Source organism: Polypterus senegalus, chromosome 7, assembly GCF_016835505.1.
Source record: "Polypterus senegalus isolate Bchr_013 chromosome 7, ASM1683550v1, whole genome shotgun sequence".
NCBI lineage: Eukaryota > Metazoa > Chordata > Cladistia > Polypteriformes > Polypteridae > Polypterus > Polypterus senegalus.
The window spans coordinates 69,187,872-69,201,220 of record NC_053160.1 but is presented as its reverse complement, the minus strand read 5'-3'; the positions used below and the strand labels follow the sequence as shown (position 1 = coordinate 69,201,220).

Sequence of the window (13,349 nt, the reverse complement as noted above, 5' to 3'; positions counted from 1 at the left end):
GGATTGCTGCAGAGATGGTTGTCCTTCTGGAAGGTTCTCCTCTCTCCACAGAGGACCTCTGGAGCTCTGGCAGAGTGACCATCGGGTTCTTGGTCACCTCCCTGACTAAGGCCCTTCTGACCCGATCGCTCAGTTTAAATGTCCGGCAGGCTCTAGGAAGAGTCCAGGTGGTTTCGAACTTCTTCCACTTATGGATGATGGAAGCCACTGTGCTCATTTGGACCTTCAAAGCAGCAGAACATTTTCTGTAACCCCCAGATATGTGCCTCGAGACAGTCCTGTCTCAGAGGTCTACAGACAATTCCTTTGATTTCATGCTTGGTTTGTGCTCTGACATGAACTGTCAACTGTGGGACCTTATATAGACAGGTGTGTGCCTTTCCAGATTATGTCCAGTCAACTGAATTTACCACAGGTGGACTCCAATTAAGCTGCAGAAACATCTTGAGGATGATCAAGGGAAATAGGATGCACCTGAGCTCAGTTTTAAGCTTCATGGCAAAGGCTGTGAATACTTATGTACATGTGCTTTTGCAATTTTTTTTATTTTTAATAAATTTGCAAAAATCTCAAGTTAATTTTTTTTCATGTAGTCATTATGGGGTGTTTTGTGTAGAATTCTGAGGAACAAAATTAATTTAATCCATTTTGGAATAAGGCTGTAACATAACAAAAAGTGATGTGCTGTGAATACTTTTCGTATGCACTGTATGTATTGGTGTCTAAAGTTTAACAGTAACTAATACACATCTTTATGTCTTTCTGTGTAGTTTGTCCTCTGTTACCCCAAAGATATACATGTTAGGTAAACTGGCAGCTCTAAATTAGCCTAGTATGAGTGAGTGAGAGTGTTAATGTTCTATTCAGCAGACAAGCAACCTTTCAGGGACTGTGTCAAGGCTTGTTTCCATTTCTTCCAAGACAATGATCTATTTCCTATTACTCTGAATTGGATAAGCAAACTAGAAAATGGATAGATGGGATATATTTTTAAATATTTACCAGTTTTTTCTTGTCTAATGGATTGAAGAACACTTTTGGGAGCTTCTCAACCAGAGATCTGCACAAGAATGATTTAATTTTGCTCCTTTGTTACCACATAGAATGTGTTTTGCAGAAAACCAGCTTAAACCTCCAAATGAAATGATTCACTCCTTCATGAACACTCTAAAGATGAGTTACCTTGAATGCTGGTGTATTCTAACAGCATGTTTCTTTGGTGCACACAGCAAGCTGCACCTTCTGTATTTAAATGTTAATTAAAAAAATAGACTTTTTTTTTCTTCTTAAGGTTTGACCCTTGGGGACGAAAAAAGTATAACTCATATAAATCATTGTATCAACATTTCTGAATAAAGAGTATGGTAATATAACATAGTGAATGAGAATGATGAACTTTATTGGCTGTGTTGTTTCTTTTCATACCTACATTACTGCAAATTAGCTGGATGGTAAGCTCTACTCCAAATAGCCTGTTCCTTAACTTTCAGCCTGTATGAGATATGTTGACTGAAGTCATTAGTTTGAATTTATTGTTAAGATTCTTGGAAGAAAATGCCAATTCACAGATCAGACATGGTTGCCATGCCACATTCAGGGCAAGGTGTAATTAATGGTACTTCTTAATGTTATGTATTAGGCACAACTTTCATATGTTTTAGTTTACTGTCTGTCATAGGCACCTTTTGCCTCCTTTCACCATCAGTCTATTTTTAATTCTATGATTGTCCATGGCCAGAACTTTGAGTTGGTTGTGTGTTCTTAATATACCCGAGAGACTGTTGTTTGTGAAAACCTCACCAGAGTCTCTTTGGTTCTAACACTATCTGCCACAATAAACTGTGTTTAAAGCCACTTAAAGTCCTTAGTCTTGCCAAAACTTCTTTTGGATTGCAAACCTACCTGATCCATTTTTATCTGAATGCTTACTTTAAATAGTAATCTTTACACGTAATGCAGTCACTGAGTAAGAACTCATTTATGTAGGAAAGACAGGCTTACTTAATAAAGTGACCACTCCTTTCATTTGGTAAGATATTCTCCTGCTTGTTTGTACTGTTAGATTATAATTGGTACTAATCATAATGTTTGCTGTTAATTTTGGTGATTTAAGTGGTTTGAAAGTCTCAGTACATTGATGAGAGATTGCTGTGGAAATTTTATGGCACCATTCTAAATTTTATTGGTGTTTCTTGTACCACTTGTGTTTTTCAGTGGTCAATGAAAATGTCAGCTTGGTAATATCAAGGCAGCTGCTAACTGATTTCTGCACCCACCTGCCAAACCTCCCAGACACTACAGCGAAGGAGATCTACCATTTCACTTTGGAAAAGATCCAGCCTCGAGTGATTTCCTTTGAAGAACAGGTAAGGCATAAAGTAGAGAGCATGTCAAAAGTGGAATGACATTTCAGTAAAATTGTTGTTCACAAAGAAATTATACTGAGTGTTTCAAATTATAGAAGATAGTGCTTAGCAAGGCTCAACATATATACTTTCTGGAATGTATTTTTTAATATATATTTTATATGGGGGGAGAAAAAAAAAAACAATCATCGGATGTTTTATAGTGTGCATCAGTTTTAAGATGGAACATATATGAAACATAAGTATTGAACTTTAATATTCTGTCTACTGATGCACTTATGCAACATATGAGGTCTGCTTTCCCATTTAAAAATTATAATTCATTTCATCTATAATTAGAATTCACCCATTTTTCAACTAAAGCTTTCTGAGTTGATACCAAAATTTTTCTGTACTTCATAAACTTATTGAAGCATAACGTAGATTTTATTCTGTTTTGAGGGAGAATTTGATTTATTTATAGCCTGTCTTCTTTTTCTAATTAATGTTTTCTTGATATATTCCTCCAGTAGTCATCTTCTTATTTGTCATTTATATAGTTTTCATTGATTTATTGTCACAGTAAGATGTGTTATTATTCCTCACTTTAACCTTTAATATTCATGTTTTTTTGGGTACATGGCAATTATGAGTGACAGTGCTACAACCAGTTTTTGGGGAACTTAAGTATGATTCATTACAGTTTGATACCTACTGCCTGTTCTAGTTCTTTAAGAATTTTTTGATGCAAAATCAAAATTTAACAGCATATACAGTATTAACAACATGAACAGTGTTATTATTTAATTATATTCATGAGTACATTATGCTTCATTAGCTCATGTGGCTGAATGAAACTAATGTGCTTTTCTGGTAAACACCCACATTTTGATTTCTGTTAAAAATACTGATACCTTACTTCTTAACTTCATTTATATTAACAGTTTACAATATTTTTTTTTCCTATCTAAATCATCTTACGTATATGCATTCTTCTTTGATTTATATAAACTATTTGACCAGAAAGTGTTTTTTGTTTTCCTCCATTTGAACTTCCAAAAAGGTGGCTTCAATAAGACAGCACCTTGCAACAATCTATGAGAAAGAAGAAGACTGGAGGAATGCTGCACAGGTTTTAGTGGGAATTCCACTGGAGACTGGACAAAAGTAAGTAAAAGTTTACAAATCTAATAAATATGAATCTTATAAGGAACTTATACCCATCACTTAATTGTGATGTCATACACAACAATTTGGTTTTGTACTGTTTATTTTTTTCTGTTTTTTGCTCCAACCATTTTGTTTTTAAGAAGACTGAACTATTCCTCTTAAAAACTGCATTTAATACTAGTAGCTGGGAGATTCTTGAGTTTCTAGAATCATATTTCTTTTACTTGTCTTCTTTTATTACCTCTTGGATGCTCTCTCTCTCTCATACATATATATGTATGTGTATACAGTGTGTGTATATATATATATATATATATATATGTGTATGTGTGTATGTGTGTGTGTATATATATATGTATTTGTGCGTGTGTTTGTGTGTGTATATATATATATATATATATATGTATTTGTGTGTGTTTGTGTGTATATATATATATATATATATATTTGTGTGTGTGTGTGTGTATGTATATATATATATATATATATGTATTTGTGTATATATATATATACATACACAAACACACAATACATATATATATATATATATATATATATGTATTGTGTGTGTGTTTGTGTATGTATATATATGTATTTGTGTGTGTGTATATATATATATATATATATATATATATGTATTTGTGTGTGTGTATGTATGTAGATATATATGTATGTATATATGTTTATGTGTGTGTGTGTAAATATATATATATGACAACAACACTCATCACTCACAACAGTGACAAAACAATTACATTGACAATCATGTTACGTTATTTTCAAAATCTTTCCTTTTCTTTTCATTGCTTCTTTAACACACTACTTCTCCATGTGGCTTGGTATTTTACTAGTAATATATATATATAATATATAATATATGTGTGTGTGTGTATACAGTGGACCCTTGACTTACGAACTCAATTCGTTCGCGAGGGCTGGTTGTAACTCAAGTTGGTTGTAAGTCAAGACTATTTTTCCCATAAGAAATAATGGAAATACCCATAATGCATTCTGAACCTCCCACAGCAACACTTACTTAACCTTTTCATAATGAAAAAGGGTTGTATAATGCGCATAATTTACCAAAACACCAATAATTTTTTTAATGTACTAACCAAAACGTTATAAAAAGTGCGTAGCCTACCAGAAACAACAATTTCATATAGTACTCGCCATTTAATTTGACATCTTTGGGCTGCAGGAAGGGAGGAGGAGGAGAATGAAACGGAAGGTGGTTATTGCTTAGAAGGAGCCTCCTTATGCAAATTTTTTATTTGTAAAATTGTCGAGATGGTGGATTTCGACATGCTGTACATATTAGCGAGATCGGTCACGAATGCCACTCTCATATTTCCGCACAATTTCCTTCTTCGTTTCGATTGTAATCGCTGTTTCTCAAGTTAATAATGACAGTAGTCGAGCACTCAGTTCAAAGCTGGCTGTGTTGTGAACTGCTGTAATAATACACTCCAAAGCAAGCCAGTGCTGACTCAGCCTGATGACATCATCATGTGCCATGCCAGGCCGCTAGCTAACATCCCTTAACAATCGCTTTCTTTACCTTCGTTACCTTCTCTTCCTTCCTTAGCAATTATGCGTCTTGCTTGCCATAGTCTTAGTGAATTATATATATATATATATATATATATATATATATATATATATATATATATATATATATATATATATATATATATATATATATATGAATCACTGCACTGACCGAAATTACGTCCACAAAAACATGTATCTGGGCTCCGACTGACGCTTACGAATGCTCTCAGCTGTTTGTTTACAGTCGCACAAGCGGATACACGTGACCGCATTCAGGTCGTATTATACTCAAAATCCCACTAGCTTTTAATTTTAGTTTCAGGGGAAAACATTCTTTGTCATTTCACTTCAACTAGAGTAATGCCAGTAAGAGTCTATAATTGTCAGAAATTCAGCATTTGCTATTTCAAACATGCAGAGGAGAGGTGATTATAGTGACAAGGAAAAGAGAGAACACAAAATAATCTCTACCGGTCTCATTGGGCCTTACTTTTTATAGTTGTTTTTCTTCCTAAATATGTAACATTATCACTTTTGTAACTTTACTTATTGCCATCATGCTAACCGTAGAAGCTATACTGGCCTCTTCTCACTCATACATGGCAGTGTTTTAAATTTTGGTGGGTTTGTATATCCCAAGTATTACCTTGGTTGCTGGCCCTTTAGGGAATGTTATTATCTTTATCACAGAGTTGCACACACTCAGTTTTCTGAAGGCATTGGACTATATTATTTTTGTGTAGTATTGCAGGTTTGATTAAGGTTATGTGCAGTGGGCAGAGATAATATGCAAGAAATTCTAACAGTGAATGAAATTTGGTTTTATATGTGATTTATGTTGGAATAAATTTTTTAAAGTTGTGGCTACAGAAATGATGTACTAAATGTATTCATTTAGAAAACTTAAAAAAATGTTTTTGTTATGTTTTGCAGACAGTACAATGTTGATTACAAGCTAGATACGTATCTGAAAATTGCTCGTTTGTACCTTGAAGATGATGATCCAGTACAGGCAGAAGCATATATTAATAGAGCCTCACTGTTACAAAATGAGTCCACAAATGAACAATTACAGATCCACTATAAGGTAAGTAGATGATTGCATTTTTATTTTTAATAAATAAAGATTAATAACAAATGATCAATTTTTAAAAATTTATTTACTGATATATTTTCTTGATTGTTCCTTATTTTGTCTATACTTGTATAATAATTACTACTTACTACACACTTTTTGAGACAAACAGCTGAAGTTATTCAGTTTTTGAGTTTGGTCTATTTGTATTGAGTAACATTTAAGAACTGTTAAAGGATATGTTCAGTATTTGGGTATTTGCAATTATTTGTCCACATTCATGGTGTGCTTAAAATTGGGACCTGTGGCCCACCTGATGAAAGAATCAAAGGCCTTAAAAATTCCTGGATACTTCACCTTCCAAGCCAAGAATGTTTGTTTGTATTGAGAGTCTTTTCCGGACATTGTATAAATAGTATAAAAATGCATATCAAAATCTCATTCATGAAAGTTATATATAAAGTCTAGAATATTTTTTCTTTGTGATTCTCAATTTTGGATGGGCGTTCAGGATCCTTCTTCATTTTATTTCATCACTACATAAACGATAACCTATCAAATTTGAGTGTGTTAAAGTTGCAATTTTTTTTCCAGTTGTCCAATCATTTACCTTTTTTTTTTTTCTTCTTTTTTGTTGATAATTTGTTGTTTTATTTTTCTGAGCATTTAGGCAAATATACTGATTCTTACTCATGGTATTAAAAACTGTGCCATTATTTTGCAAATGCCAGCAGTATCTATTTGCCTTCTTCTCTCATGTTGTAGACATAATGGCCTTTTTCAGTGCAGTTGAATGATAAGCTGCCTATTAACCCTAATTGTTTTTCACAAAGGTTTTCAGAGTGCAAGACTGACTGTATTAGAATGGTCGTATTGCTTGCACTGCATGTGTTGCGTACATTATTCCTGCAGAGACATAATACTGTATGTTCAACATGCATGTATTATTAGTATGCCATTTGTAATCCATAACGACAATGCTAATAATTCTTGATTTCATTTTTGCTAACGGTACAAAATATACAATAGTATACATTTCAAAATAAATTAATTGTGCAAAAAAACTATATATGAAGGCAAGCTTTTTTATCGTTTTTGAGTTGTTGGTTTTGAAAGAGAATAAATATATTTCCAATGGAAAAGTCAGAGTCAGAAGTTAATTATTTCCAGCTTAACCCTGTCATAAACATATACTACAATGAAAAAGTGCTTTTCCCTTTCCTGATTTCCTCTGTTACAGAAAATGTTGGGCACTCAGTCTTTTCAGATCTTCAACCAAAATCTAATACTAGGTTAAGGGCATCAGAGTTAACAGGTGACATGTTTTTTTTATTTATGCAAGATACCTAATAAACAATATTATCCAGTACAACCCTGTAATCAGGAAGGAGTCAAACACTTTTTATGGAATTATACATCCAAAACACATAGATAATGTCACCAATTTTCCAACTTCCCGTGTAGGTAGAAGGCTGACCCCATCTTCATGAAATTTGATAGGTGGCTTCCCTGCGCTAACCAAAACCGATCTACGTACTTATTTCAGTGGTATGACGCCACTGTCGGCCGCCATATTGAATTTTCCAAAAGTCACTAATTCTACAACTTCCCGTGTAGGTAGAAGGCTGAAATTTGGCAGGCCCATTCTTTACAGCTTACTTACAAAAGTTAAGCAGGTTTCATTTCGAAATTCTACACATAACGGTCAACAATGTCCGCCATATTGAACTTTCTTATTCATCTCAGACTGGGCTGAAGGTTTACCTTCCAATAAGACAATGACCCTAAGCACACAGCTAAAATAACGAAGGAGTGGCTTCACAACAACTCTGTGACTGTTCTTGAATGGCCCAGCCAGAGCCCTGACTTAAACCCAATTGAGCATCTCTGGAGAGACCTAAAAATGGCTGTCCACCAAAGTTTACCATCCATCTTGACAGAACTGGAGAGGATCTGCAAGGAGGAATGGCAGAGTATCCCCAAATTCAGGTGTGAAAAACTTGTTGCATCTTTATCAAGAAGACTCATGGCTGTATTAGCTCAAAAGGGTGCTTCTACTAAATACTGAGCAAAGGGTCTGAATACTTAGGACCATGTGATATTTCAGTTTTTCTTTTTTAATAAATCTGCTAGAATTTCAAAAATTCTTTTTTTTTGTCTGTCAATATGGGGTGCTGTGTGTACATTAATGAGGAAAACAATTAATTTAAATGATTTTAGCAAATGGCTGCAATATAACAAAGAGTGAAAAATTGAAGGGGGTCTGAATACTTTCCATACCCACTGTATATCAAGTTTGTAAAAGACCGCCTGGATATTCCATGCTTGTGGAACAGGATTCTGTGAAAAGATAAGACAAACATTTAACTCTTTGCTAGAAAGATGCAAAGCGGTGTTTGGAGGAAAGACAGAATGACACAACACACCACAAATCCATTGCATTGCGGAGGGAGCATCATGGTTTGGGAGTGTCTAACGGTGTGCACAAGTTGATATCACAGAAGCAATAATGACTTCAGAATTCTACAGGAGAATGTTGCAGTGTATCACCATAGGCATAGTGGAAACAGAAGCAAGTGAGTAAATCAACAACAGAATGGTTTAAACAGAAGAAAGTTTTTGTTCTTGGAGTTTCGACTCAGAAGTTACAAATTCAGAGTTTTGACTTCAGCCAAATAGAGAAGATTTTTACAAGGCCTTGAAGGAGCTGTTCATTAATATTTATACGATTCTTTGTATGAATTGAATGTTTTGGATGGGGGAATGGTCTACATTTCCTCTAAACCAGTGTTCAAGTATGATCAGCAGCTACAAGAAACTTTTCATAGAAATAATTGTTGCTAAAAGAGGTTCCACCAGTTACCAAAGACAAGGGATTACATACTTTTTCAGCCTAAACTGTGAATGTTCAATCAGTGTGTTCAGTATTAACAAGAAGTACAGCTGTTTGTGTGCTTTTAGATTTTGCAGGTTGCGTTTATATATTATTGAGACTTGGCTGAAGATCCAACCTCATAAAGCAGGAATACACATAATTCTGAAGGGTTTAACAAAATTTGCATCTAGTCTTACAAAAGTATTCATATAATTTCATAGTAATCATGTTGCAAGATTATTAATGGCACTTATCTGGGACATATTCTTTTTTTAAGTTAGAAACTAAAATCTGCTGCTTACACAAATACAGTATTAGTAAATTGTTTTTAAAAAATAGTATTAATTATGTAGTGGACAAAGCTGATAGCCATCACAAAAGACTTAAGCTTTAATTGTAGCAAAAGGTGACTCCGCCAAAGTTTGAGGATTAAATTTTAATGCAAGCAAGTAGTGTATTGATGTTTTGAATTTTATATGTGGTATCTGTTCACAGATAATAATTTAATCTGCCGAATTCTTCTCGTGGAGTTTGTGAGTTTGCAGATAAAATGTATGTACCAAAAATATTTTTTTTTAAATGTTTCAATGACCAAAACACTTTTACAAGGCATTCCAGGTTTTAGTTTTGTTAAAGTTCATGTCAATTCTCTTGCACATGATTGGTACCACGCACTCCAGTAAGAACAGATGTGCACCCCACAGTCAACATGAGATATGGTTGCATTCAACATTGTACTGCTAATACTTTCAAACAGCATTTTCTCTGTGATTAAACAGTTAACTTGCATACAATCAGGGACTCTGTTTTAGTATCTGATTGTTGCTTGTTCTGTCTGATATATGCTGTATTTTTGTATCTGATATTTATATCTTCTTCTTTTGGCTGCTTCCGTTAGGGGTTGCCACAGCGGATCATCTTCCTCCATTATCTTTCTGTCCTTTGCATCTTGTTCTGTTACACCCATCACCTGCATGTCCTCTCTCACCACATCCATAAATCTTCTTTTAGGCCTTCCTCATTTTCTCTTCCCTGGCAGCTCTATCCTTAGCATCCTTCTCCCAATATACTCCGCATCTCTCCTCTGCACATGTCCAAACCAACACAAACTCGCCTCTCAGATTTTGTCTCCCAACCGTCCAACTTGAGCTGACCCTCTAATGTACTCATTTCTAATCCTATCCATCCTTGTCACACCCAATGCAAATCTTAGCATCTTTAACTCTGGTACCTCCAGCTCTGTCTCACTACCGTCCTGTAGACCTTCTCTTTCACTCTTGCTGATACCCGTCTGTCACAAATTACCCCTGAAACCCTCCTCCTTCCATTCCACCCTGCCAACACTATTTTCTTCACCTCTCTTCCACAATCCCCTATTACTCTGTACTGTTGATCCCAGGTATTTAAACTCATCCACCTTCACCAGCTCAACTCCCTGCATCCTCACCATTCCACTGACCTCCCTCTCATTCACACATATATATTTTGTCTTGTTATTATTGACCTTCATTGCTCTCCTTTCTAGAGCATATCTCCACCTCTCCAGGGTCTCCTCAACCTGCTCACTACTTTTACTACAGGTCACAATTTCATCAGTAAACATCATAGTCCGAGGGGACTCCTGTCTAATCTCGTCTGTCAACCTTTCTCATACAATACAATCTCGAGGCACCCTGTCATATGCTTTCTCCAGGTCCACAAAGATGCAATGCAACTCTTTCTGGCCTTCTCTAAACTTCTCCATCAACATCCTCAGAGCAAACATTTAATCTGCGGTGCTCTTTCTTGGCATGAAAACATACTGCTGCTCACTAATCATCACCTCACTTCTTAACCTAGCTTCTAGGGCTGTGCGATATGACCAAAATCTTATATCCTGATATTTCATTTCATATCCCGATATCATGAAATAGTACATATTCTTTGTATTCACTGAATAGTTTATATAATCACCACTCCTTTTTTTTCATTTAAATTAAAAAAAATCAAAAATGAGAAGTACTCAACTTGTAATTATTTCTGTTCTTTTATTTAGAACATTTGAGCAAATGTTTGACTTAGAATGTAAACATAAAATGTTAATGTATCAAATATAAAACACTTTTCAAAAACAAATTACTAAAGGCCCAATATAAAATACTGCTATATAAAATGCCTGACATAAACAAAATGTGAACTGTAGCAGCAATAACTCTCACAACATATGTTAAATAAATATAAAAGGATCAAAGCACTAACAACTAAACTATAAGGCCAATAAACCCTTTAAACAAAATAAATACAAGTCTAACATTAACTGTCAAAACCAAATGTAAACATTGTACTTCAAACTGTAGCAGCAATAAGGCTTACGACAAAAATATATTAAATATATAATATTAAATATAATATTTTTTAGGCTACATTCTAGTAAAATGTTAATTTGCACATCGTAGTGTGGCAAATCTCCGTTAATGAGTTACAGCTGATCGCCCCGTGCGTGGGACTGGACGGCGCTAACGTGTTGATGCCGTCCAGCCTCAAGCACGGGGCGATCCGCAGTAACTCGTTAATGGAGATTTGCCGTCGATAATGCAGTTGTGGCGTAAACGTAATTTTAACAAGATTAGCGCTGACAGCAAAGCGCTGCAGGGAAAATTATGCCTTAAGCAAATTGTTTTGGTAGCAATTAATCTTCCAAGCTTTTAACATACTCGTTTAAATGGTACCTTTACAACTGTAATATCCTACGTGGCCTGCCTCTCAGTTGTAAGCTCTCTGCATGCTCGCTCACGTGCTTTTTGCGGAGGTGTAGAAGAGGTTTGTCGTGTTGGAGTCTGTGGTAGCGATCGGTTTGCAGCATAATTTGCACAGTACCGTTTTCTGGTCCGTGTCAGACTTTTCAAATCCAAACCATCTCCATACTACAGAGGTAGCCCCTCGTTTAGGAACAAGGTCCTTCTGTGTGGAGCTACCTGGTGTTGCCTCGTCTTCATCAGCCATGCTAGTGTGTCTGCATTCACGTGGTGGCCATCAAAACAATGAAAAAACATTGCCGTAAACAGTTTATTTTGCGACACCACGAAACAAACGATAGCGTAATGTGCAGCGATAGACGTTTTCATATTGTCATCCGATATATATCGTTATATCGAACAGCCCTACTAGCTTCCACTACTCTTTCCCATAACTTCATACTGTGGCTCATCAATTTTATTCCCTTGTAGTTACTACGGTCCTGCACATCCCCCTTATTATTAAATATCGGCACCAGTACATTTCTTCTCCACTCCTCAGGCATCCTTTCACTTTCCAAGATTCCATTAACCAATCTGGCTAAAACCTCCACTGCCATCTCTCCTAAACACCTCCATGCTTGTATGTCATCTGGATCAATTGTCTTTCCATTTTTCATCCTCCTCATAGCTGTCCTTCCTGAATCACTATCTCCACATCATCCAACCTCTTCTCTCTTTCGTTCTCTTCATTCATCAGCCTCTCAAAGTACTCTTTCCATCTGCTCAACACACTCTCCTGACTTGTGAGCATGTTTCCATCTTTATCCTTTATCACCCTAACCTGCTGCACATCTTTCCCAGCTTGGCATCTCTGTCTAGTCAATCGGTACAGGTCCTTTTCTCCCTCCTTAGTGTACAAACCTCTCATACAACTCATCATACGCCTTTTTTTTTTTTAGCCTTCACCAGCCCTCTCTTCCTCGTTGCGCCTTATCTGCTTGTACTCTTGTCTACTTTCTGCATCTCTCTATCTATCCCACTACTTCTTTGCCATCCTCTTCCTCTGTATACTCTCCTGTATTTCTTCATTCCACCACCAGGTTTCCTTTTCCTCCTTCCTCTGTCCAGCACCCTTCTTGCTGTCACCCTTACTACATCTGCTGTAGTTTCCCAGCTGTCTAGTAACTCTTCACTGCCACCCAGTGCCTGTCTCACCTCCTCCCTAAATTCAACCATGCAGTATTCCTTTTTTAACTTCCACCATTTGATCCTTGGCTCTGCCCTCACTCTCTTCCTCTTCTTGATATCCAGCGTCATCCTACAGACCACCATCCTATGCTGCTTAACTACTCTTTCCCCTGCCACCACTTTGGAGTCTTCAATCTCCTTCAGATCAACTTGTCTGCATAGGATGTAATCTGCCTGTGTGCATCTTCCTCCACTCTTGTACGTAACCCTATGTTCCTCCCTCTTCATAAAATACGTATTCACCACAACCATGTCCATCCTTTTGGCAAAATCCACTATCCTCTGACCTTCTTCATTCCTCTCCTTGACCCCATACCTACCCATCCTCCTCGTCTCCACTGTTCCCTTCACCAACATACCCATTG

General features: G+C 36.0%; 1 protein-coding gene across 2 annotated transcripts in view; it reads left to right on the top strand.

The window, feature by feature from the left end:
- The window catches only part of cops4 (COP9 constitutive photomorphogenic homolog subunit 4 (Arabidopsis)), a 50,215-nt gene that overhangs the window by 21,863 nt on the left and 15,003 nt on the right, over window positions 1–13,349 (top strand). For both annotated transcript variants that reach the window (XM_039758823.1, XM_039758822.1), the window contains exons 3-5: window positions 2,215–2,366; window positions 3,409–3,512; window positions 6,003–6,156. In XM_039758823.1, the coding sequence (XP_039614757.1) occupies window positions 2,215–2,366; window positions 3,409–3,512; window positions 6,003–6,156 (410 nt within the window). The remainder of the gene's footprint in view (window positions 1–2,214; window positions 2,367–3,408; window positions 3,513–6,002; window positions 6,157–13,349) is intronic.